Source organism: Trachinotus anak, unplaced genomic scaffold, assembly GCF_046630095.1.
Source record: "Trachinotus anak isolate AG129_WGS33_773 ecotype Australia unplaced genomic scaffold, CSIRO_AGI_Tana_v1 ptg000012l, whole genome shotgun sequence".
NCBI lineage: Eukaryota > Metazoa > Chordata > Actinopteri > Carangiformes > Carangidae > Trachinotus > Trachinotus anak.
Genome location: NW_027273863.1, coordinates 21,650,062 through 21,677,784, shown reverse-complemented (window position 1 = coordinate 21,677,784; position 27,723 = coordinate 21,650,062). Strand labels below are relative to the sequence as shown.

The 27,723-nt window shown below is 39.9% G+C and overlaps 1 protein-coding gene across 7 annotated transcripts in view; it reads right to left on the bottom strand.

Moving 5' to 3' along the window:
- Positions 1-27,723, bottom strand: part of LOC139628889 (rho GTPase-activating protein 12-like) — a 57,100-nt gene that overhangs the window by 10,048 nt on the left and 19,329 nt on the right. For 2 of the 7 annotated variants that reach the window (XM_071491041.1, XM_071491040.1), the window contains exons 3-7: positions 4,384-4,653; positions 2,086-2,292; positions 1,488-1,568; positions 711-839; positions 439-501 (exon numbers count right to left, since the gene is read on the bottom strand). In XM_071491041.1, coding sequence (XP_071347142.1) covers positions 439-501; positions 711-839; positions 1,488-1,568; positions 2,086-2,292; positions 4,384-4,653 — 750 coding nt within the window. The remainder of the gene's footprint in view (positions 1-438; positions 502-710; positions 840-1,487; positions 1,569-2,085; positions 2,293-4,383; positions 4,654-27,723) is intronic. The other 5 variants (XM_071491042.1, XM_071491043.1, XM_071491045.1 and 2 more) reach the window with 3 other exon arrangements.

Sequence of the window (27,723 nt, the reverse complement as noted above, 5' to 3'; positions counted from 1 at the left end):
AACACACATCTGGAGGAGTGTGATGGTAATTAGCTGTGAGATTATAACACTGGAAAGTGTGTCAAGTACCTGTGTGATGACCAGGAGGCACAAAGGGATCATTAATTAAATGTGGATACAGGTACAGTATTTCCCAGAATGCTGGATCATCTAGGATGATCTGGGTTCATCATTATTATTCAAAGATAATTCACTGCTGTGACCAAACTCTTGAATGCTGAAGTTCATCAAGTTTATGATTGACCGTTTTTCAATTTCTTAGTGAAATGATTTAAATGAACTCAACTCAATCAACTCAGGGAATCATGGGAGATAAAAGGTGAATTTGACTTGAAGACAGGAGAGTAATTATTACTCCTGTTGTGCAATTATATTCATGCAAGGTGATTGTCTGCTTGGATTAAGGGACAAGATTGGTCGGTCCGACAGACTACTGACTTTGTGTTTGTATGGGTGTAGGCGGACGGAGACTGCACGGAAACGCCTGGTTTTTGACAGCCGCTGCAAAAGTAACAGGTCTACAACTGAAACTCTGCACTGTTCAAACATCTCACCAACGTACACACAACAGACAACAGCTGCACCTGCAACAAACTCATTCTGTAGGAATCATTAAGCACAACTGGCAGGTGTTAGAGAAGTGGATTATACAATTCACTTTTTGGTGGCTTTTTTTGGCTAGTAGTGAAGTTTGCAGATTTGTGTCAGACCTTGTCGTTGGGCTCCTGAACGTAGGCGCTGTGTCTCCATTTGGTCAGGACAATGGGCTCCATGTGTTTCCTGTCCAGACTGCGACTTTTTGGAGCATCTCCAGACGGCTGGGGAGGAGAGACGTTGTACTGGAGGGAAGGAAGAGGGAATCATATGGCATCAATATACAGTATGTTCAATAAACAATTATTGCATACACCTAGGACAACATGCTACAACTGATCATTCATTTTATAATTCATTATTACAGTGTGGGGGAACAAAGATAAGCACGGCATCTCCCCATTAACAGAAATATGTAGACTAATGTCACATATTTACATATTTACATCTCTTTGAAAAACCTACTAAACTGCAGAAACTAAAAACTGCATCAACAACTTTGATAATCAATTTACCATTTCAGTAATTTATCAAGCAAAATTCACAGGTTTCTGTTTCTGCAGTATGTGTTTTTCTTACTGTTCTCATCTTATATCAGTGTCAATTGTCTTGTGGCGTTTTTGGACTGATTGTCAGACAACAAAAATACTTTAAAGAGGGGGCTGTGAGAACTTGAGGTGGGCACAGTTTAAACTAATGTTTGCATCATTAGTTGCAGAGCCTTGGACGTCACCACAGTTAGCCTCTCCTCCCTTTGTAACACAGTGAGCTTGATAACTGATCATGAGCATAAGAATTTCTCACCATATTATTTCTGGGTATAGAACCAGTCATTGTGAGCATTGACTGGTTTGTCAGTCTGATAAACTGTAAGGCCTGATGCACAGTCTTACCTTTGGCAGCTCCCATTCTGACCTGGAGCCGTCTGCGCTGTAGTAATAAGGCCGGCCCTGGTCATCGACATGTTTTAACCACTGGTGGAGCACACACAGGCAGACAGGAGAAATACAAGACTCATTATTGAGTCCTGACATTGACCAAGTATTTGTGCAATAACATCAAACCTACAGACCAACTTCTGTGTTTTTCATCACATGAAATGTTTCAAATACTTTATAATGCCGTTTTGAATTTGAACTCTTAGTCATCAATTTAAATAATGTCAGTTTAATTTGAATTTATGCACTAAATGTACTTCTGTGGATATGCCTCTGTAATTATTCTGATTAAAACTGATGAGGAAAGTGTTTGAGTGCCTTATGAGAGAATTTGCAGAGAGGGGTTCAGTATTTACAACCTCTCTCTGGTAGCAGTAATCATCAGTAATCATGTTGTGGTGTTACAAAAGTGCCTACTCAGTGTGGAGGAAACATTTGAGTTCTGCAGTACAGGTAGAAAATCACCGTAAATCAACCCAAAATCCACTCCCCCATGCATCCCCAGAGACCACCACAGTACAGAGACGGCGGATCAGCCCTGTGCAGCTGGTACCTTCTCGTTAGTATAGTCGCTGACGTACAGCGTGTGGCCGTGCTCGTCCATCTCCTCCGACCAACCACGCGGCGGCGAGCCATACTGACTGTCTGACTGGCTAGAGTAGGTACTGAAGCAGGTGTCCTCCGACGACAGAGGCTGAAGTCGACCGATGGAGAGCGAGAGGAAGGGAAGGAAAGACGGCGAAAGCGAGAGAGGAGTGGTCTACCATTAGCGTAAAGAGGGAGGGAGAGAGAAAAGAGAGGCAATCTTTCACCATGGAGTTGTAGAGGAGAAAAAACAGACAAGCACCCAGAACCAATAAATCATGAAAAACTGTCCAACACCAGGTTAACACAGCACAGACGAGCAGAAAAGCCATCAGAGAGTAAAACGATCACCACTGTTCATGCTTCATTTTGGACATTATGGTGTAAATCTAGAGGAGGCTGTTGCAGTGACACATGAACAGAGTGACAGTGACTGTTTTTCACCTGTAGGTGGCAGTGTGGTACAGCCATTTACTGAGAGATGGTTGACTTTAAATCAGAGGTGACTCCCAAATGATTCAGGCTGGTTATGTCACAGTGTGAGAGTGCGAGTGTGTGTGAGAGGGGACCATAAATATAGTTGTTTACACAGTGATAAATGTCGCTGTAAACACAAACCGTAATATAAACATGTGCATTTGACAAATTACAATAGTCTTCATGTGCTTGTTTAATCAGTTTTTAAAGAACAAATGTTTCAGGTGTTGATCGGTAATAAAACTGTATGTCAGAGAAAATTAAAATCTCCCATAACAACCTGTCATCACCAAAAGAACGATTCTCAACATCTCACTCTGTCTATATGTACAGCCTTGATAATCATGAGGAAGACACAATATGCAATGACTTCCTGCCTTTTATGCTGTGTTGTTATCTATTTAATATCTAATAACATTTAAAACTTAATGTCTCTGACTCATGATACTTCAACACTGACTGAATATATGTAGTAAATATGTGTGTGTGTTTGAGTTCTTGTAATTCTACACTTGCGAAAATCAGTTTGAGCTCAGAGTGACGACATATTGGCCAAACCTCACCTTCTTAGTTGTTTTGCACATGATAATACTTTTGGTTTTTTAGTCGTCTAATCCACATGTTCTGTCTGTCTATTGTTTATGTTTACTTTTTCAATGTTGTATCTTTATTTTCATTTTTATTCTATAGATCTTGACATACCGTCTATTATTTGTATCCTGTATGTTTTTATTAATTACTGATGCTGTAATTGTCTCAGGTGTTGATGATTTTTGTCTGGTTGTTGTTTGTGGTTCTGGGGACTCTGGTTCCTGATGAAGGTCCACACCTGCAGCTCAGCACTGACAGTGTGCAGGAATTCAACTGTATCTTCTGCTTAATTAAGGTAATGAAAAATCGAGATTATGCATTAATTAAGGCTAAATTTTAGGTTTTGTTTTTTTTTTTTTTTTTATAAAACAGGTTATTGGCTGATAGATAGACCTTCTCAAAATAGCTGCCGAGACAGTCTGAGAACAATATGTTGACAACACAGATGAGACTTTCTGAAAGTGATTTTCAGACAATCACATCTGCTTTCTACAGAGACTAAACACATGTTCACATGAGTGTAATGACAAAACCAGAGCATCGCAAACTCATTTCTCAAACTCTTATATCCTCCTCTGTTGGTGTTTACATATGTACAAGCTGAAGGGATCGTGTCTGTGTTTGCAGTCACAAACACTTTGCCCATAGGACTCTCTCTACACCTCTACTCCATGTTTTAAAAAAAATCACATGTCCTCAAACACACAAGAATGTGGCTACCTGTGTGCTACCTGTAAATGCAATGTCTTCCATTTCTATAGCTTGTTTGTTTGATCTCTTGTACCAAGGACTCGTGACATTATGATACCCTCCTTCTCAGTATGATGATGGGCTTCTCGCCCCACCTTTAAGAGTACCTGCTTTTCAAGAATCTGCTTTTTCAGCCTAATGGGAGACACATCATCTGAACTTGCTCTGAGGGCGTGTAGTCTCCCCAAAGTCTTTGTGCTACAAACAGGTACAGAATAAACCATATTTTAAGGAAAAAAACATAATTTCACTGATGTTTTATTCCAGGAACCATTGTTTTCCTTTGATTATCATCATTCAAAAACGCCATTGTGAGCATTATTACTTTTATCAACAGTAAATAGCGCTTGTTCTTTAGGACTCAGACTTTGTCACTGGAAGTTTTTTATGAAGACAGATATAAAATAATGTGTCTACATGCGAGTGTTTTTTGTTGAACCCTCCGTACCTCTGAGCTCTCTCCTGCACTATGGTTTTCTCCTCTGTAGCTCCCGGTGCTAGTGTCCCTGGCTCGAGGCGGCTTCCAGGTCCTCTCCTGGGTGGAGCGGTTGTAGTAGAAGTGCCTGCCATTCTGGTCCTTGTAGGTCTCCCAGTCGCCCAGTGTGTGGAGAGGGGAGCCTGAGGGCAGAGGGGGCAGGTTGGTCTGGGTGATCTTCAGCTCCTGGAGGTTGGTGTAGACAGGCGACTCGGAGCGGCCCTGGCCTGATGAGGACACAGTCTGATGGAGGGAGACCGAAAGAAAAGGAGAGAGAGGTAGACCTGTGAGTCATCGGTGAGTCTGTTATATAAACAGGGAAAAGCTCCTGGACAGCATGATGTAAGAAATTCACAGCTTTCAAAGTGTAAATCAACAGCTGCACATGCAAGCTGGTGGACTCTTCATCTAAAATACCTTCAAACATGCTCAGAGCTTCCATCCCAACACCCCCACACTGTTAACACCATGTTCCCACTGAGCTCCAAATGTAGTCAATCACTGAATCTTTGCTGTGTTTGTGTGGCACTGGGACATAACAGAAACGACTTTAATGTCAAATAAACTATGTCGTTGAAGCTGACAGCCACTGTTGACTGCAGAGGGGCAGAGCACTGAGTGAACTCCGAGGAGGAGGAGGACAGGGGAAGTAAGTGCTATAGTTATATAACTGAGAGTGGCAGGAACCCATGTCAGGTAGGAATAAGGAAGTAAAACTGATGATCAAGATGCATCCTGAACGCTGGGAGGACAGTTTGTCCGCGCTCATCCTCACAGCCATGGAACTGAGGAAATCTTTCCAACAGATATATATGGGTAAATTAACTACATTACCAGAACACTGGAATATTAAAATCACAGCTAGTAGTTTTCATGAACATTATACTACAAAAGACCCACCCAAAATATATACAGATAGGTAGGTACACAAATAGTTATCATCTTCATCCCTTAACATGCCAAATAATTTGATATCTTGATTTATTTGTAGAGAAAAATAAATAAATAAACAAATCAGAAAATGGTGAAAACAACCAAACACAATCTGACATCTTCAAATTGCCTTTTCTGTTTCAAAACCCAGAAAGTTAACTATGATGTAAGACAAAGAAGAAGAAAAATATTAGAGAAGCTGGAACCATCAGATGTTCAGTATTCAATCTATCAACTGATTATTATCATAAACTGTCAATTAAATGCACAGTTAAATGATGAATAATTTCATCTATAATTTGACATGACCATTTTATTAATCAAAATATTTTCAAAATTAAAGCCTTCATTATAGATTTATAGCAACTACTTCTTCCCTGTTACTTTTTGAAATGATTAATCAGAAGAAGCTGTCTGTGCAGACGGTACAGAGCTGTCAGATCGTGAGGAAAAACATGTTTTACGTTTCAGGTGCTGTTAATTTTATGATGTGGCAAATCAGGTCTCTTGGCAAAACAAAACCTCTGACAAGCTACAAAGACAAGTTAAACAGGATGGGAAACCTGACCAACCACCACTGTTTTCATGCCGTTACTGGTGAGATGAGAGAGTCTGCTGTAATAGTCACTTTGTTAGGTGACCACACATGATTTAAAAAATTTGTGAGTTAATAAAAAAGGAAACAAGCCAGTGGATGTGGGTTGATAAATTACAGCCCTGTTGACAAGTGAACAAGAAGTGAGTTCAACAACATTTCCACAGCTGTAGAGCAGCCAGCATACTGCCTTTAATGACAGAGTATCCGTCTTCAAAACCCTGACGCATGACTGATCCAGTCAATGGACTGCTTGTCATGATTATTTCAAGATGGTATTACAAAGGCTGCAGAGCGACGGGGCAAAGAGAGTCATAAATAATGCCAGTGCCCTGAGGCCTCCTAACATTGGCTCTGTGATGTTTTTATTGCACAGGGATCGATAGGGATGAAATATGCAGGAGCTGAGCAAACAGCTGGAGGTACCCAGGAGAATCCAATATTCAGCGGACGGAGGAAGCCTGAGAAGAGTGCCGTTACAATACCACAGCATGGCAAAAATCACAAAATTTTGGTGGTGAGTGCAAATATTATATATAATATATACATTACATATTGCATGGGTGTTTCTTCTACCGTTTTTTTTAAATGAGTAGAGAGGCCAGCGTTTGACAGAAAGGCTTTGGCTGGAAAGCCCAAAGGAAAACAGGGAAACTTGCCATTCAGGAAAGTCAGACTTCCAAAGTAAAATACTTCCCTTACTGCTTTGGAATGCTAATGTGCAAACCTGTACACTGAAGCAAGCAACTCAAAAGTTAACTTGTGCTCAGTAACTAAAAATGTTGAATATTACCTTTGGTGGTGAGCAACTAGTAAACACTTCATCCCTCTCAGGCATTGAGAGTGCTCTGAAGAAACCTCTCCTCCAGCGGATCATTGCCATTGTCCCTGCTTAATATTTTGAGTTTGAGTCAGTCTCCTTTCATGCATGCAGCGTGCAAGCCTGGTGACACTGGTCTGTGGTCTTCCTGTATAACACTGAGCGAACATGTGATACAGTGCATGGATCTGTCAAAGGGGAAGTCCTGATAGTCAATCAAATGTTAAAATGCACCATCCCACTCATGTGCCAGCTACAAAACCACACTTTCCTCCCAAGACTGCTCTCAAATGAAATGTTACTCAAGTGGCGGGAAGCTCCAGAAACAGGAAGTTTTATATTGCTTTGCTGGCACACAGATATCAGAAATCCTCAAATGGCAGCTTAATACTGGTTTCAAGAGGGACACTTATTGTTTGACTGAGATAATATCTATTTCATTAGTTTCGGTTCAGGTCACATGATTGTAAAACCTTCTCACCATCAGGATCATGTACAACTCCAACTTAAAAACACTAACACTGCTGATGCTCTTCCACAGACTGAGGCAATATGAGAAGTCAAATAACAGCTCTCATTATGTAACTAAAAGCTGCACTGCCAGGCTGGCTCATTAAAAATGCACAGGAAGTCTCCTAACTCCATTATGGCAGCGGTATATTCCTGAGCAGCTGGTGTGAACAGACTGACCACCTAATCAATACTGAGCTCTAAAACCACCAAGCCACAGTGGGACATTAGGAGGTTGACCTCTCAGACTGAGGAGGCTGCTCTCTTTGATACTACACTGTGCTTTAAGGAAAGGTTGCCAGGTGGACAAGTGTCTCCGTGTACTGCAGCGTAGCCAAGAGAGGGGAATTATTTTGGGTGTGTGGGGTTACAGAAATAAAAGTCTTGTTTATTTTCTGTAGACACGATGTTAGGTGACTAACAGTTGGAGTACGTCTGAGGCTTGAATGGACTTGAAACTCTCCAGGTTGAATCATCATGGAAAAGATGAATAATACAACACAGCAAATATCCAGTTGATTGATAAAAATCAAAACAGATAGAAGTCAGAAAGTGCTGATTTCAGTACAAAACGTCCAGTCCCCACCCTTAAAATTCTGCTGCTTTCACCAAGACTGCTGAAGCCACAGATTGTTCTTTGTAGAAATCCAATAAAACATCCTGCTGTTTAACCCAGTTCACTTTTACATTTAATTTTGACAAATTCTGCAAATGTGGTGCGATGTTTGTTCCTAACTGCAACAAGGATTTAATTTGCTACCGCTTTGATTTGTGCCCACAACCAGCTGCAAACAGCTCATTCAAATCATAGTTTTTGTTGCAATCTGACCAGAAATGACTTTAAAATGAGAGTGGGAATAGTAGGACTTTAATAAAACGTGGTTAGTTTAACTAAAAAACTCAGTGAACCTCCAGTAGTTAATTTAATTATCTAGAGAGTACAGTGTTTCTTTGTTGAGGAGGTCTGAGGATATCACTAAAATAAAACTTACACATACAGGCTTAAATTGCCTCTTGAACCAGCAGCTGTTTCTGTTTCTATGGTGATAAACATCCAACAGTGTTGATATTGGCAACTGTTTTACAAACACGCAACACAAATATATACTAAGACAATACCAGCTTATAATAGAGGAATCTGGTGACGAGCTGGAGAACTCAAACTGAACTGATGGTTACACAATCTGACCGAGGCAGCACTGACCAGTGAAGCCTCAGTCACACTGGTGGCTAACTGTAACCACAACACCCACTGTGCAGTCTACTGACAGTGAGCCTGAGGTCACGCTGCCCCGTGATTGCAGCTCAGCAGACTCTAAATTTCCTATTTCAGGCCAGAGCCGGGGTTAATGGATAGAGAATAGGAAAGGCCAGAAAATGATGGTGCCAATTCTTGATAGAAGACCTGCATAGTCTTATCTCTACCGCCTGCAGCTCTGCGGTGGAAGAATGATCGGCCGGGTTACATGGACATGGCTGCAGATGTTTTGGCATCACACAGTTTATGTTTTATCCAAAGTAACATTATGACGCTGTGGTCTCTCTAAAATGGTTGGGTTGATTTTTTTTAAATGAACACCAGGTTAAGTCTGCTGACTCCTTCCCAGGTTTTGTTTCAGTCGTGGTTTCAGTGGTTTGTTTCAGTGCTAATGGGTCATTTGATTCAACTTCTTGTCTTCAAATTGTTTATTTTGTCTGACCAGCAGTTAAAACACAAAAACATACTCAATCCAAATTGTTTTGAGTCAGAGAAAAGCAGCGAAAGAAGCTTTTCTTTAGAGGAGGTCACGTTTCATAGTTCTGCTACAAACTAAATGAGACATACAATGACTCAATCACAACAGCTGTATCTTAATAAAGGAAGTGATTTACCAACATATTATTTCTGAAATATATCACAACTATAAACTGACTTAAGTAGATTACCTCTGGAAGGATGCAAACACCACTGACAGTGATGCGCATAACATGCTCATACAAAAACTACTCGGAACATTTTAACTTGAAAAGACATCATCACAGCCAGTTCTGACATGATAAGGAAATTATCGATTATTAAACCACCAACAATTCTGATAATTGATACATCACTCATTTAAATTTTTACTGCTGGTTCCAGCTTCTTAAATGTGAATATTTAATGTTTTCTTTTGCCATACATGATAATAAACTATAATAAATTTTGGGGTTTGGGACAGTTGGTTGGACAAAACAATATATGTGACGACATCATTTTGAGATGTGGGAAGTAATAAATAGCATTTTGTGCTATTTTTTCACATTTTATAGAAAAATAAAGTACTAACCTATTAATCCAGAAAATAATCTGTAGATTAACTGGTAATGAAAATAATAATTTGTTGTTGATGTTTAATAAAAAGAATAATCACCAGATTTGTTGTGTCTTTGCGTGTCTTTTTTTTCCACAGACACGTCAATATGATTGAGCTGTCAAGCTTTCCTCAGATGAAAACCAATCAGTGTAATCAATAAATCTTCCAAAGTAATCAGTGCAGGATATGACTGTGAGTGGAGGCAGAGCTCTGCAGTTTCTCAGCAGCAGAAACAGCACAGAGAATTTCACAGGTGATCAATGAAGCAGGCAGCAGCGTCCTTTAGAGGGCAGTCTGACAATAAAGTTTGTGAAGTCTTAAAGGGACAGGCCCTGATGAAGGAGGAGGGGGAGGAAGAGGAGGAGGAGGGGCTCAACATGTTTACCTCCTCTCTCCTCCCCTTTTCTGTTTGACACAGACGAACCTGCTCAGCTGCATACCACAGTGAGCACAGCCATGCAAACACAAAACATACACACTTGTAAAAATACACATACATTGGAGAACTTGCCAACCTTTAGGTGCGTGGGCTCCATACACACACATCCAAGTTCACACATATTCAAACATGCAACATAAACCACCTGTCGTGGCTGTGGTCAGCTACTACATTGCATAACAGAAGTAGGAAACATTTCTTAACATTTCCCTCTTTGGCTTAAACCCCAGTGTCGCTGACGGAGGCAGAAAGTCAAGCTTTTTCCTTGACGAGGCTTGATTCTGGTTTGATGACTCGGCAAAAAGCCACAGGGTCACTTTTTAATTAACTTTAGATTTGGACAACACAGCTGTAAAATAATAAATTAGATCCCTGAGGAAGGTAGTCTAATGTGCATCCACTTTGAATGTCACAATTTGTACCAAAGGCAGCTATCATAACTTTGGCAGCTTTGTCAAGACACTTTAAGCATAATGGACTAAAACAAATGCCAAAATTCAATTTCAGTTCAGTTTCCCTTGTTCATATTCAATATTCATACCTCAGCAAGAGCCAGATAACTAGAGCTGCAACAATTGGTCAATTAATGGATTAGCCAATTGACAGAAAATTATTCTACAACTATTTTGATTATAAAAAAATAATTTATGCCATTTTTCAGCAATAATATCAAATAGTTGAATACCTCAAGCTTCTTACATAAAGATTTGATGCTTTCCTACATTATAGAAAAACTGAGTATCTTCGGATTTTGGGCTGTTGGTTGCACAAAACAAGACGTTTGACGACATCACATTTGAAAATAATCGGCAGATAAATCAATGATAAAATAATTGTTAGTTGCAGCCTTACAAGTAACTGACTTAAATTCAATGCATATTTAAAATTTATACTGTAACATGCATCTAAAGTAATTTAACTTTAACTTCCTTCCATATGAGCTGATTAAAAGCAGAAGAAATGCAGCTACAAAAACAGTATTGGTGCATTGTTTTAGTCAATTTGTGCAAATATTCCATTAAAATTGCTTTCATTTCATTTCTATATCAGATGTGGTTTTTGATGCGAGTAGTAACTGGTGTTTCGTGCTGCAGTAACAGGTGGATGTGGGATAAATGACCAGTGAAACCAGCCATGAGGCGTGACAGCGCCTGATCGAAACAGGAAGAAAGGAGGTTATGTGAGCTGTGCACATGGAAAAGGGCCAGGCTGTAATTCCTGATAAGATTACATCACAGTTACTACAACTCACTAAAAGCATGAGTGGGAATGAGGTAAATCAATCAGAAAGGCTGGCATTTTGTTGGCATTGGCCAATTTATTAGTCATATGATATCTATATTTTGGTGTGCTGGATCCTTATCTTAAATTTTTATTTATGTCTTCAGTTTATCTGTTGTGTACTATTATTACATATGTACTACTTATCTATGTGTCAAAGTACTCTGTGTACTCTGGGTTCACAAGAGGGAGGGAAAAAGAAACCTGCAACTGAAAATGAATGTTTGTTGGACTGAGAATGAACCAAGAACAGGAAAAGACAAAATATAAACATGATTGAGGTATGAAAAAAAAGATCTGGAAACGCCTCAACCTTATAAAAAACACATCCACTGCAGCCTGGTGGGTCTTTCAGTCTAGTCTGAGGTAAATCTCAGTGACTGAAATGAATAACAGGGAAGAAAAGCAAACCACCAACAAACACACTGCAGGTCAACACAAAAAGCTCTTTAAACAGTGGCACCACCCAAAGCAATTACGCAACTCCTGTGCAATTACATTTAAACAGGAGAAAAGAGAAGACAATGCAATGCAGGGAAAACACCGTGAATAGCCTGAAGTGTGTTTGTGTTCTGATTGACCTTACGAAGCTGAAGTCAGGAAGCTCCCAACATGCAACAGGACACAAATCAGACAGCTGTACCCATATTTAGATAAGGAAATTAACTAACAATCAACTAAGGTGCTAAAACAACACAAATTCCTTCACAGCACAGACAGACATAGACACAAGACATAGACACAAGTATCACAACATGAGAAGAGGCTTTTTAATTCTGAAGTAAAGGAGAAAAGAAAAGAAGAACAGGAGCAAAAAGAGGGAAGAAGAAGAAAAGCCACACTGAGGAACTGTTTAGTTTATCCTCTGTGCTTCGAATCTCATTGTGCAGAACTGTGCAGATACACCGTTTATTACTCCACGATTGGGGTGTTTAAAACCAGGGAAGAAATCAAACATGATTTGTTTGTTGCTTTGATTTTTTAATAAGGAATTAAATTCCCATCACTGTTGAGCATAACTGAGTTTATGGTGTATAATGTGTGGTATGTGATGCTCATGACAAGTTCTGAGAGGCCAAAACATTGTCCTCGAATTGTTCGTTTCATTGGACCAACAGTTGATAACTTGAAGTTATTCAATGTAGAATAAAATAAAACAGAGAAACGCACAAAGTGTTGACATTTGAGAGGCTGGAACCAGAGCGTATTTGTCTTTCTTTGTTTGATAAATGCTGACTAACAATATTCAATTATCAAAATTATCTTTTCTGTCAATCATGGAAGCTGAAAAATCAACTCATCATTGTCACTACTTGTGACAGTGTACATGTAGTTTGAAGTGCATTTTAGAAAAGAAAAAAGGTCCTTTGTTGTTTGTAGGACAAGAGGGTCTACACAGTTACAGATCAGAGAGAAGTGAAGCACACTGCCCTCTTTTACATAACCCTGGCTGAGTGCAGCAGCACTGAAGTCTGTCAGAGAAGGAGGTCCACAGAGGAATCCTGGTCTTGTTCTGAATCTAACTCTGATCTACTTGTGTCTCTGCAAATGGGTCAAATGTAAGAAGCAGCAGGAAGAAGAGAAAGCAATGGAGAAAGAGATGGAGATGCTGCACAGTGTGGCGTATTGAAAAACACCCTCCTATTATCACACGGTGAAGTTTAGTTATATACAAGATTTGATTATGTGATTATTGAGAAACTGTCGATCAAATTCTAATGCAGCCTGGTCTGATTGTGTCTGATTGTGTCTAGAAATAACATCAACAAGAAGGAAAAAACATAGCTGATCTAAACTACTGCTGACCTCCCATCCTCTCGTTTTTAGTCATCTATAAGCACAATATTTTTTAGCGATAACCCCAATAAACTGGCACCAGTACTGGTACCAAGTAATTGCCAAAAATCTGAAATCTTGATGGCACTTATTTATGGTGGTATCGAAGGTACCGTAGGTGTCTGGATTACTGGAGATGTGATTCTTTCAGGACTGACGGGCAGCAGCATAAAAACGCTACAAATGTTTGTTTCGGTTTTTTTTTATATATATAATTTTTTCTGGATTTTGATGCCTTTATTGATGGGTACAGTGAGAGAGAGACAAGAAAGTTGGGTAAAAAGAGAGGGAATGAGCAAAGGGCACGCTCTACCAGATGAGTCACGGAGGCGCCAAACAATTGTTGTCGTCTGATGTCAAATACAAAAAGGTAGAAGAAATGGAAGGAGAGCAGACACAGTAATAAATAAAAACAACAAGTTTAACAGCGGCAGGAAGTGTGGGTGTGGCAACAGGTCCATCATGAAAAAAACACGCCAAGATATTTTCCATTTGAGGCAGATTATGAGGGACAATTAACAGACGACCAAAATCCAGCATGCACACGGTGTCACAGAACATTTTCAACGAAAGGAGGAAACACCTCAAACTTATCTAAGCAGTTCAAACACAGGCATCCGGATCTGTACACAGAGCTCAGGGTGAGTGAGTTTCAGTCGTTAACTTTATATTAACAACACATCAAACAGTCAAAATGTAATGTTGACTCTTCACAAGAACATTTTCACACGACTGGTCTGTCACCATGTTACTCAATTTAAACTACTGCTTCCACACCGACTATCTGAAGGTGCGTGCATGTCACAGTTTCTGATTTGGAATTGAGAATCGTGGAATTTGATTATATATTGGCACTGACTACCAAATTTCTGGTATCATAACATCCATATCTGTATCATGAGACAACTGAGTACAATCCAGGAGGTCCAGCTGGAATACTGAATCAGTTAGTTTAAAGGTTTATCAGATGCCAAAACACTGCACTGCACTATGAGGAAGGATTTTACTGACCTGGAAAGCTGTTTCAAAATGCAGCGTTCATGTTACTGGGTATTGTAATCTACCAGAATGTGCCTTTGCAGGTATTTAGTTTGCAGCCCGATGACGCTGCACTGTGGCAGTTGCGATTTTTTGCTGGAGCCCTCTGCGTTGGAAATCATTCAAATCACTGAGGATTATTTAGGGCTAAAGTTGGTCTGATGCCTAAAAAACAAACTAAAAATTTCATGGCCACCAACATGATTTCAAAGCAATATGTCACATCTCCTACAGTGTCTGATTCTCTGTGGAGACTGTCTGCAGTTGACTGGATTGCGTGACTAAATGTAGAAAAGTACACAAGCAAGAGTGATACAGAGAGTATAAAGTGATTACTGTCGGCGCCGCCCAAATGTTGGAGTAAATGAACTCTTCCAGATGCATGTGTGTGTTTGTAGATTGGAGAGTGTGTGACCATATGTTTGTGAGCCTAGAACAGCAGCTGTCTGGATGCTGCTCTGCCCTCATCACAGGGGACCAGAGGTATTCCCTGCAGGCTGGGACATGATGACTGAGACCACGTCACCCTTCTCTGAATCCAGGAAAGTCTCATTTTGCAAACAGCACTCTTGACCTACAGACATTTATAACCAGACACTTAAAAACAAGTGAGGAGAAAGGGATTCATTGTAGCTTGATTACATTATTTTCACTCTCAGGGCTCGAAGCTTTGCTCACAGCCACGCACACTTTTTTAATAAAGTCTAAAAATGGCCTGTATAATATTCTCAGAGTTGACTCAGCTCTAATTATAAGATCATTGCTGTGGTGACATTATTTGAAGCCACAGAGCAGCGAGGCAGCTGACACCCTTCACCGAATGATTAGTCCTCTAATTCTAGCTACCTGACTGGTCGCCACTAATGACGCTAATTCTCAAGGGCTGTGGTTGGCCGGGGGCTAGAGGGGTCTGCTAAGGACAGTTAGCATTTACAGTGTGTGTGTGTGTGTGTGTGTGTGTGTCTGTAGGATTATGTAAGAGGGTAGCAGAGAGACAGGTGGGGTCACTGCTCAGGACACATAATGTAATGGGATGTGACTCAGGAAGATTCAGACTGTGTGGCTTTCCCCTCCGACTTGAGCTCTGTGGAAGATTTGATGTTGTTATCTAATGCACAAACACGGAGCTATAAAACCCTGTCGCAAGGTAGAAAATCTATCTTTAAAAAGAGCTATTCGTAAGTCTTGCTATTGCTACAGAGCCAACGTTAGTTGCTTCTATTTCTATCACTTCTTTTCTTCTACTGAAGTTAGCATGCTAACCAGCTAGCCCTAGCCTGGTTGGTCCATATTGTCACTTTCCGATACCGAGTCACTGTAATGTCCAGTCTGCCCTGAAGAAGCAGTGCTGCTCAGAGGATGTGTTATAACCTCTTGTATTGTAAATTTAATGATGTAACTGTTAATGCTAATGTTGGCTATGCAGCAATAGCAAAACTTAAAATGTCAATTTTTTATAATGGCTGAGTAAATAAAAAAAAATGTCAAAAGCCCAAAACGAAAGCATAAAATTCATCAGTACAATTTAAAACAACAGAATCATCTAAATTTGAGGGCTTAAGTTTTTCACTTTCACAATAGAAAAGCCAAAGACCTAGTTGAGATTAGCCGATCTGCTTCCCTGTGGTTGTAGCTCTTAGAAATAAATGGCCGACCACATCACAACAGGCTTTTGAACACTATCTAAATCACCACTGACGGATGTTTACATCTTGACGCCTGTTATCTTAATCCAGCTCTGTTGAGCCAACACAGCTGAGGACGATGAAGATATGAAGCAGAGATATAGAGACTCCTCATATCAGTAATGTCCTCTTAATGCCAGTCTCAACATCCTCCTGCAGGCTTATACATCAGTTAACTGAATCTGTTTATACTGTGCCACACCACATGTATTAAACAGAGAACGTTATGAAAACCCTAAGGAGAAACATCCAACTTCTGCTACCGCATATTTATCTTGCAATGTGTGGCTCAGGACTCAAGCTCTGTTTCAGCAGTTCCCTGTTTTACATTCATGACATTAGAAACTATCAGACCTGCGGGAGGATCGGTTTTTTTTTGTATGCTACTGAGAAACTTCCTTAGAGCAGCTGGGTGTTACATGCCTTGCTCAAGAATAACAGGCTCAGTCTCAGGAAAAAGAGATTTTTATTTATGTCCAACCCAGATTTATCCCAGCTGGTCTTGGGATTTGAACCAGTGACCCTCTGGTCACACGCTCACTACTGTACAGCTGCTCTCCAGTGTCTGAGACTGAGCCAGCAAGCTGACCTAGAAACTCAAAAGAGCAGCAACTATGTAAGCAGAGAAACAGTAAAAAAAATGACATTTATCTTCTGGTCTGACAGAAGAACTGTTGATGCAATAGAGAGCAATTATGGAGTGAACTGTTGGAAGGTCGGGTCCTTCAAGGAGTCACGAGATAAATCTGAGCGGTTGTGAGATCCTTAATGAGAAGAAAGAGGAAGGAAACATTAATTCTGAACAAATTTTTGTGTATTTTCCTTTATTTTCTCAAATATTTACTTTTTATGTGAAGTATTTGTGAATTTTATCTCTAAAACATATCAAAATTGATCTGGGATGGGGATATCAGTCTTGGTCAATTCTCTGGATGAGCTGCTCAAAATCTGATTAACATATAAAACCTGTTATAAGGGGGTTTGGGTAGGTATTGCTAAGTCATAATGGGTAACAAGCTGGAAAAATTGGTGTTAATGTACATTTCTGTAGCAGGATGCTACCTCTCTAATATGAATGGTCTACTTCTGGAAAAAAAAAAGTATTTTCTTATTTTTTTTCTGTCTAGATACAGTTTCACAGTGACAACTCTGAAAATGTCACAGACAAAGCAAGTAGAGGAGGTCGAAGAGGTAAACAGACATCAGCAGGGCAACATTTACTCCTCAGCAGCAGCAGCAGTGAATCTCAACAGAACAGCTCATACAGCATGCCACACATTTACCAGTGAATTGGAAACGTGAAACTGTGAATGCTGAGGAGAGAGTGGGAGGAAACACCTGCAGCCTAATGCACCTGTCCACTCCTCCCTCCAAGCCTTTTACTCTCTTCTGTAAAACTGTATATCACTGTTAGTACTGCAGCAAATATTAGTTTCATTGATCCTCGATCATTTCTCAAAAAAAGAATATTGTGGAATATTTGACGTCTCCAGTTTTTGCTCATTCTCTGTTTTATACTGTCATAAATAAATTGTTCCTTGTATATCTTAAGGTGCAGCTCAAATCAAAATGTAGGACCAGTGCAGCTAACATTATAACCTCTGAACCTTACCTTAGAAGTAAGATTTGTCTGTGAGCACTAACTGTTCAGCAGACAGCAATGATCAGTCTCCCCTCGTAAGATAAAGTTCTGAGATACGAACAGGATTTTGAAAACAAAAAGTAATTCATTTACTGTCTAATACCATTTAACCTTTGTGTTTGGAAATGTGAAACACCAGGCCTCTGATTTGTTTTTAAAGTGATGAGACAGATGGCTGCATATGTGGGTGTGTGTGTGTTTGTGTGTGTATGTTCCAGTGTGTTGTAATCCCTCTGCGGCTGGCAGGGCACAGTCAGTTCATTTCCCATTCAGCAGCACATTAAGGGAACACAGGCGGGCTTGGTTTCCACTGGAGTCTGCAAACAACAGGTTATTTCATCAACCACTCACTTACTTCTAATATAAGTACTGTCAGTTTTCAAACCCATCGGTTACATACAGCAACTTTTAAAATCTGCACTAAATTTGGAAGGAAACTTTGCTAGTGTTTCTGGGTCAGAACAGTGGAAACTGTGTATTCAAGTCTGTCTTTTAGAGACAATATAGGGATGTCAAAGTCAATCATTTTTAATTGGCTTGCAAGATTATGACAGGTGAGTTTGGTCAACTGTTGAAACTGTTGTCTGTAAACACAAGTGAAAATTCAAGCCTTACAGTTGCCTGTCTATGAACAGAAGTCAATCTAAGTTCATCAGCCTTTGCACTGACCCAGAACCTGCTGTTAGACTCAGCTGAATTTATTCAACCAGATTAGTGACCAACACAAAATGATTTAAATCTACTTTTATTCTACAAATCTTAATTGGCTACTGAAAGAAGCTGGAAAAAAAACTGGCGACTGTGGGGCTGAACACGTTAGTTTCCTCTTGTCAGATCACATTACAACAGACACAGCTTCACTGTTGAGCAGCCTGACCCAGCTGGGTCCACTGAATGAGCTAAAACCAAGCCTGGCGGGGAGGAACAGGACTGAGTGTTATTCCTTCAAACACAGACACAAGTCTTTTAAGGCCATCAGTCCAAACGTGTTCGATGTTCGTTCATGGGCATGAATGAGGCTAGCTGCCCATTAACCCACAGAACAAGGACACAACACAGCCATGGTGCTCTTAAGCTGAGCCCAGTGTAACTGACTGAGATAATAGGAGACCTAGTGGGGAGCAGTAATTATCTAAGTAGACTTTATTCATCCAAAAATACCACACTGCCTCCAGTGAGGCCACCAACTCAAAAAAAGTCTGTCATGAAACATCTTAAGACACGTTTTGTGAATTAAAGGCTCCTTGCTGTGCTGCTTTCTGAGCCTTGCCTCCTCAAAAATGACCCAATGACAACAGGAACCAACTCAGCTAAAAGAAGAAAACTTGGTAATGCTTCATTTTACAGATCTGCAATTTCATCATGATTTCCAATGTAGTTTACCAGAAATAAGTATGTAATTTGGTACCAATTATAGGGACAACGATTCTGTTCCTGAAAGCTTCATGTAAACCCCAGTAAATATTCATTAATTACTTATTATTGGAAATTCTTATTTGAAACATATGAACAGATGTGTTTTCACATCTCTGGGTTACACGAGCGCTTACAAAGAATTAATTAATTGAAGCTGTACTAACTGAACAGTGTTTCCCTATACTGTAATTAGTACCAAATTACAAAAAGGTCTTTCAAAGAAATTCATGGCAAAAAAAAAAAAGATGAATAGAAATAATTCAAAGGCAGAATCTTGAGAGCTCCTGTACACAAAACAGTGACAAATATCCAAACAAAACCCCAAGTGACCTCTTATTTTGGGCTACTGTATATACAACTTCCCCTCTGTAAAGTACAACTCTCCAAAATGTTACCAACCTCATTTTTGTTTGCAAAGTCATGCAGTGTCCTCATTATTTCTCAAGTCTGTGTCTGCAGACTTTTAACTTTAGTCTTTTGGTCTACAGCCTGAACAAAGTGATGTAAAATTGCAAACAAAAGGTTTGTAAAATCACAATCAACACATAAGATTGAAAATGACCGGGGGGGGGGGGTGGTTGTCTCACGTAATAGTAACTTCAATATCTTTGTGTTTCAATCATTGGTTCATTAGTTTCTTACATTTTATACACCAGATTATTGCTCTATAAATGAAGACCATAACCCTGGGCCCCAGAGCCTTCAGTGCAGAGCTGCTGTCTGACCACAGAGTCAACAGGGGGATGTAAAGTTATAATCAGACTCGTCATTCTTATTTACTGAAAAGAGGAGGATCTGTAATTCTTCCTGGAACAATATCAAGGACCGTGGTAAGTCCAGAGACCTGCTGCTATAAACACAAACACCAGTCCAACATCAGCCTTGTTGCTATAGGTCATTGCCCACAACTGTGTCTTTCCACTTCTGAACTCGTAAAAAGCCACTTTCTTCTCCTCGCTGCATTAATAATGGCTGTGAGGTCAAACGTGTGGGTGACAAGTCAAATGCCTGCAGGGCCGATGAAAGAGGTGGTCTGAGGGACTGTAGGCAGCCTACATACAATATGATGACTCCACATTGACACTAGATCCCTATTGAAGTGACATCAAAGGAGTGAAACAGACAAACATGGGATACAGGACACGGAAGCTCAGAGTTATAGGTGAATATTCTTCTCTTCATAGAAACAAACTGGAGTTTTTTATCTAAAGTCCTGAAATCACGAAATACAGACTGGCTGAACAAACAATGGAAACACTAAACGTCAAGCATCTGAGGCATAGACGCAAGTGGACCTCATAAATGAGTGGGCACTGGAAAACAGTGAGTCACGCCTGAGACATGACACAAGTGGCTTTTTCACTGACGCCATAAATCAAGGCAAAACCCAGAAATCAAGGGATTACTGTATGTGAGAAGAATATATTACAGAAAAGGGAGAATTATGTTACAACAGCACCAACCCTGATGGCACGCTGGGTCAAATGTTTACTCCCTTCTTCCTCACAGACTTGGCTTGGGTCATAAATGTATTTAACACAAATCTAATTTCCATTAAAAGAGGATACAAAAAGTACTTGTACAGACCATGATATCTGGCAATTCAGCACTGGTTGCGACCAGTTTATTAGGCAGCAGTGGCTAAAATAGCTTCAGAGGCAGATAAAGTCAACTTTGTTTTCATTTGACCGGTATTAATCTCCCCATTCAGTAGACTAAAGCAACCCAAGATAACAGATAAACTACTGTAAGTATGTTAAGATTTGTTTACATAGCACCTTTTAAAATAAAAGTTACAAAGTGCTTCATTATAAAACATTAAACAGGCAGAACTGTAATAAATTCAGATTGTACCAAAGTCAGAATATATTAGCTCAGTGTTAACTCTATTTCTTACACTGTTGCACTTTCAGTGAAAAGACTATCTGCATTTAAGAGGTCAGAGCAGCTCTGGCCTGATTGGGTTAACTAGGTTACCGGCCTGACAGTTATATAGGACGTTCCTAATGATGGACTCAGTGGTATTTTTAGCTAACTGAGGTTTATTTAGAAAGCTGGCAGGCAGATATGGGATGAGATAAAGCTATTCATTTATTTTACTTCCACTGCACACAAAGAAGCAGTACTGTCTCTTGCTGTATTGATAATGTTGATATACAGTTATTTGAGAGCCTGAGTGCACACATAAAATACACAGTACAGCCTGGAAGACACAAGCAGAGCACTACATGCCTGTAGGACCAGACAGGTAATTGGTGGTTGTATAACTAGAGCTAATCAGTGAAAACATACAAGAACTCTTCAGATTTGATGAAGAGACAGAAAGAGTCGCCGTAGCCTGATTTAACAATGCAGAGGACAACTATACATAATAAAAACTCCTATTACATTGCACGCTTTAGTTTCATAGATCTGAGTAAATCTGCATCTCTCTCAGTCCATGTAGGTTAGCCTGCTGTGGATCATCATGTATCCCAGTGACACCACAGGACAGAGCGGAGAGCTGCCTCCAGAAAACAGGCCAACACGACAGGATTTTCTCAGGCAGGTCACTTAGCAAGTGTTGCTCTTTCAGTTTGGGTCTAATTCAGTTATGTGTTGGCTTTTCCAAAACTTCTGCAGCTGGATAATGTTCCCAGTCCAGTTATATTTCATGTCATAACAGTTTCCTTGACTAATTAAGAGGTGTGGTCAGCAACTGTGGTTTAGAAAAGCTAGTGTGAAAACCCAAGTAGTTACAGACACTGAGTAAGAGCACAAACAGTCTTTTCTGAAATGTCTTTTTTCTTGTCATCTCCCCATCAGTCACTTTCTACCCCATGTGCATCTTCTCTCCCTCGTTATCTTTCAGAGCTCATTTTGCAAACACTCACTCCGTTCACCAGGGAGTCATGTATCGACCTGTCTCTGCGCAACTTAAAGAATGTGGTGTAGAGGAAGTGAGAGGAGAGAAAAAATAAATGTACTCAAATACTTTTCACCTCCTCCAGCTACACAGAAAAGACCACGTGTCCCAGTTTTCTTACAGCCACATGCCTCAACAGCGCACCTCTTTATGGAGGAGGAGGAGAATAAAAGGGCAGGTATGAGGAAGACAGAGGCAGGGACACAGATCCCCCTGGCTAAGGATGATCCTACAGTTCTGTGCAAAGAAAAGCACTGACAAGGAAAGCACTACTGTTTGCAAAGACTCTGTTCAATTTATATTAAACTGTAAAATAAGGATTTAAGTAAATTCTACTGAGCTATCTTATGTCCCACTATTATAACTATATTCTGGATTTGTCCACACTACTCTGTTTTCATTTTAAAATGCATCTTTTTTGCTATGTTTTTGCCCCCCCATCCACGCTACTCCAGAGTTTTCAAGCCTTAAAAACAGAGAATTTTGGAAACGCTAATGACCCTGTTTTAGTTTGAAAAGTCTGGGGTTGTGTTGTAGTCTGGACAGGCAAAAACAGAGACCTTTGGAAACGATGACGAAGTCGCACCCAGTCACTCCCTAAATGGGTCTTACTGAGCTTGCTGTCTTTGCTAAGAGCTGTTGTGCAGTTAAATTCTGTATTTTATTGCTAAAACTGCCTTTTTTTCCTGTTTGTTTCCTCGTTCATAGTATTTTCTGCAACTAATCAGCTGAGTACAACTGAGAGAAGACAATCTGCTTCCTGTTTACGAATAGTAATGTATGTTTGTGTTTTCAGGTGTGATGGTATGAATGCAGATTGTTTCTGATACAGAGCTAAAACGGTCGTCTGGACGGAGATTGTTTTCATTTTAAAAAGCCTTTTTAAAACAAAATTGTAGTGTAGATGTAGCCTCAGTGAAAATTATGTAACATCTCATGTTGTAACTCACAGAATAGTAAATGTTTATATGTCACAAAATACACATTAATAAGAAAAAAAAATACAACTCATTAAAAAGAAGAAAATCTGTTAATCACATAGCATATGTAAAAATATAATATTACTAACTTGTAATACCTCATCCCAGCAACTACAACCAGTGCTGGTTGTTCTGGGAAGCTACAGTATATGTGATGCAGGGTGCTGCTAAAAAGTGTGTGTCTTCAGACAGCCAACCCTGATACATAAAAATAAAATGTGGGGAATATAGGTGAAGTGGTACAAAATGTACAGAGAGGGAAAAACTGCATTGCCCAGGCGTTGTCAGCTGCTGTCTTCAAAATGACTCCTGGCAGTTTTCCATCCACTGGCTTCCACTCCGGGGAGCTTGAGACATAAACTGCTGGCTGTGATTGCTTCAATGACCATGCAAATCTCACAAGGTCATTCTGATAGGCATGCAGGGAGGCAGAGAGGTACAGGGAAAACAAAAGCCTCAAAAAGTTATGCAGTAGTGGAACAATTCATCAGGGACAGACAACTGTTCCCACAAACATGTTCCAACCTGAAGTGAAAAATGAGAATTTACCCAAGAAGCACTCAGTGAAACAAAATAAAAATGAAACCTAAGACCAATACAGTCCTTAAGGGTCTCCACCAGGCTACTGAGGAAACAGCTTCCCATGAATAAGAAAGACATAAAGATACTGAATCAAACATAAAGCAGAGAACATGTGGTGACCCAGCCCTGAACTTGAGCAGACCTGAAAAGATCAAACTCCTACATCACAGTGTGTGGCTTGTTGTCGTCTCGTTGACTAAGACATACTGTTCTTCACAACAAAGGCCTGGTAGAAACAGATTGTAAGATGCGTTTGTTTTCTCCATGAAAGATCCCAAGCTGCCTGTCCAGACTGGGAACAACAGGCAGAATCTCAGCTTCCTGTCCTCCTCTCATTTCACTTTATGAATCCAGTTAGGTTGTAAAACAACCAAGGTCACAGATGAGTGATCAGTGCACAGAGGCTGGGCGGTGAGGGTTTAAAGGATAATATCAGTTCGTTACAACTTTTTCGTTTTGTTTTGGTTATCATTTCTGACAACACTGTACTGACCAAATTAATTACTGAGCGCTGAGAACACAGTGGCATCACTATAACAGTCAGGTGAGACAAACAGTCAGTCAATATGAAAGGTTATCCAGACTAATTTCTAATCTAATTTATTTGGAAGTAAAACAAAAGTGAGCACACTCAAATGTCAGTAATAATCACCATATAAACATAAACAACTATTTTACAGCCCTTACTATGGAAAGTGCATATTTGCTGTTCAGTGATAATTTTAGCCTTTGCGTCTTCATTTTTGTGCCTCTGATGATGCAGTTTTCTAAGATCTCACCTATTAACCTGGTCAGTACAACGTTATTATTACAGATAGTAATGAGTTGTAATAGATCAGATTTCTTGTCGAACCTTTATGTTGACAAACACTGGCTAAGATCACATGGATGTGTATAAAACACTGAACTCCTATCACATCCAGGAGTTTACGTCCATTGTGCTGTGACCTTGATGAAAACCTTTTAGATGCTGGTGGACGACACTTGTCATCTCATTTCATTGCTTACTGGGAAAAACAAAAATAAAACGTTGGCATCTCTGTCCTGACTGTCCCTCAGCTACAGGGCTGGGTCAGGACGGGCCAGCTTCTCTCTGCCTCAACATATTTTACCTCAACCACAGCTGATAAGACAAAGCCAGAGCTGTAGCTATTAGATGTAGGTTAGATTTAGTGTCTCGACTCTTAACTGATACCTTTACTTTATTTCAGTGTGAAGCAGACCAGCAAGGACAAGGATCAGATTCAGCTCTCAGTTTAATGATTACAAATGACCAGAATACAGTGAGCAGAAGGCCCGGCAAAGAGAAGGCTTTGTGAAACTGACAGTTCACAACAAGCATTGTGTGATTCGGCTTTGTATTCACACTAAAATCCTACTGTCCTTGGGAAACAAAATGCTTGCTTTTTCCCAATGCAGAATACCAGGCATTCACTCAGCCTGCACCTGTATTTCTGGTCCTGAATGCAAATGAACAAAAGTGTGCATCATGTCTCTGACTTCTCCTGAGCAAGGCACAAAAACCTGCTCACGTCAAACCAGTTCATCAAGACAAAGAAGGGGGGGTCGCTGAGTTTTCCTCATGGGACTTAAGTGCATTTCACAGATTACAACAACAGCACAATATTATGTAAATAGTGTTAAGTGGTACATTATGTCTGTTTAACACTTGTTGTAAATTATCAGATGGCAGGTGCAGGAGGAGGAGGAAGAGGAGGAGGAAGAAGAGAGGCAAGTCTCCTAGAACAATCTACTAATCTAATGTGAAATGGAATTATCCCAGGGGCACAGTCTGAAATGGAAGTTAAGGAGCTTTTATCCTGCAGGAGAGGAGCTGACATTAAACCAAGGAGAGCTGACAGTGTGCAGCCAATTCCCCAGCATGACTCTGCAGGTCCATCTACGCACTCTGTAATCTTTGTCTTTCTTTGTTCTTCCACAGCGTTTCAGTCTCTGCGTTCCAGACAGTGCATTTGAAAGCTAATTTCTTTACTGATCACTGTGAAATGTGCAAATTGTTCAGGATTCAGACAGAGTGGGGAGTAGCCGACATTCACAGCAGCACAGCGTCTTGATAATGGTTTGACAAATAAACAAAAAAAAAAAAAAAAAAAAAAAAGCTGCAGAGCTAGGTTTTAAAGGCTCAACTGTGCTACTATTACGCCACATTGCAAGCTACTGCCATTATGCTGAGGAGTGAACACTTCAGCAAATACTTCCAATACAAGCCTAAACATGTCTCAGCTGATTTATGATTGAACTCCAAATAAGGAGGCCTTGAGCTATGAAGAAACATTACAGCCTGTTTCATCTCAAGTACATCAAACCCCAGAAAAGGCTCCGACAAAACCATTTAGTTTGTTCAGATGTTCAAACCAGTGAAGTGAGGTTACAATCAATCTGTTAACAAAAAAAAAAACCAACAAAAAAACAGCTGTTTCATTTAGCTGTAGTTTCATAATTTCCAAACAGCCGCAACAGCTTGAACTTATCACCCACAAAGAGCCAAATGCTTAAATCTGTCTTAAACTCATTCCACTTGTTGTAGATTTCACCTCCTCACTCCAGCCCAAACACGAACACCAACACAGTGGATTTAGACGATAAGCTCCTGGGAGAAGTTTTACCCAACTGTCTAAAAAAAAATGTGAGAATAATCAAGAAGCATATGCACGATTATAAAATCTCTGCAGATGCTGTGTAGCAATAATATGCACAAAAAATGAAGACGTAACCACATGTTTTCACACATATTATCTCAATCTCAGTCCTACTTGTAACATGGACGTGACTGGCAGTATGCAGATACTTTTTAATTTTTTTCATCTCACAAAATGTCCCTAAAACATATTAGTGACACATTACTGAGAGAAATGTATGCTAATCATTTTTGGTAGGTATTTCTCAACCTATACTCAGTGCCCACTTTATTAGGTACACCTGTACAGTTAAAGTAATCTACCTGTTCTGTCTTAAAGTCTACTTTCATGACTGTGATGTTCTTTTTTGACACAGAAGTTTTTGAATAAACTATATGTTTTAGCATCAAGGTCATAATGGTGGCTGCATGTATTTGAATGGGAGAAACTAGAAAAATCTCTCAATACAATCCATTACGCCACCACTGTCAATAATCAATAAATAATGTAATTTACACATTTACAACAATGTCAGCAAAAACCCAACATTATAAACTTCATAAAGATGAATGTTATCTCAGGCTGTTAAGTGGGACTGCATTAGATTGTAAAGGTGTACCTGGTAAAGGAGTGGAGACAAGGTGTGTCAGGATCTCACTTCACTAATCCTGTGTTCGGAGTCTTGCTCAACCCGGGGAGCAGGACTGTGCACATGTGATTTAGACATAATCACAGGTTTATATGTAACTACAGGTTTTATTTATGATGAAAAAAATGAAAAGAAAAAGCAGGTTCTGACATCACCAATGACCTGCAGCAAGAGTCAGAGTCATACACCATCTTTCGTGCCCTGGCGTGATTCATCCATAATATGTAAACTACTGCTACACAAATCTGATGGTGGACAACCAGTCATCAAGCCTGCTTATTAAAAAGTGGTCACACAATCCCACATCCAGAGGGGAGGTTTCCATGAGACAGAGAATATGTGTGTGTGTGTGTGTGTGTGTGTGTGTGTGTGTGTGTGTGTGTGAGACAGTGCGAGATTATATTATGTTCTTTCTCTTAATGTTCTATTTATCCAACATAAAATATTAAATTATTTGATTATGGCAAAAAAATGGGTTTTGGCCAGTAAAACTCTGATCTACTGACCAAGTGGGCCAGTGGAGAAAATGTTACTCTGGACACTGAACAGAAACAGAAGCTTTCATCAGCCTTACACCAAACAGCGCTAGATCAAAGCTTAAGCACGGATCATCCTGTCATTGATCCCCGACCAGTTCATATTACTACCATTTACACACTGTTTTCTTTATCCGATGACCTCTGCCATGTGTAATTGCAACATCAGTGTAACAACCAAGCTTGGAGCCATATGGTAGAGCTACATGAAAAGGGTTTAAAAAAAAAAAAAACAAAAAAAAACTCATTTACTGAAAATGCAGTGACCCACTGACATCAAACCTTAAACTCATGACCCACTGTAAGCTCTGGCAAGAGAGTAGGTCTTTGTAATTGAAGACTAAACCAGCCTAATACGCATTGTCCTCTTTAAGCTTTAGCTGCAGAAACCAACATATGAACTACAATTTCACATGTACATTCTTTACATGTCCCAGCCTAGGTAACGTTTGATTTTGATGTTAGTAATGGTATGGCAAAATGACAAAGACACC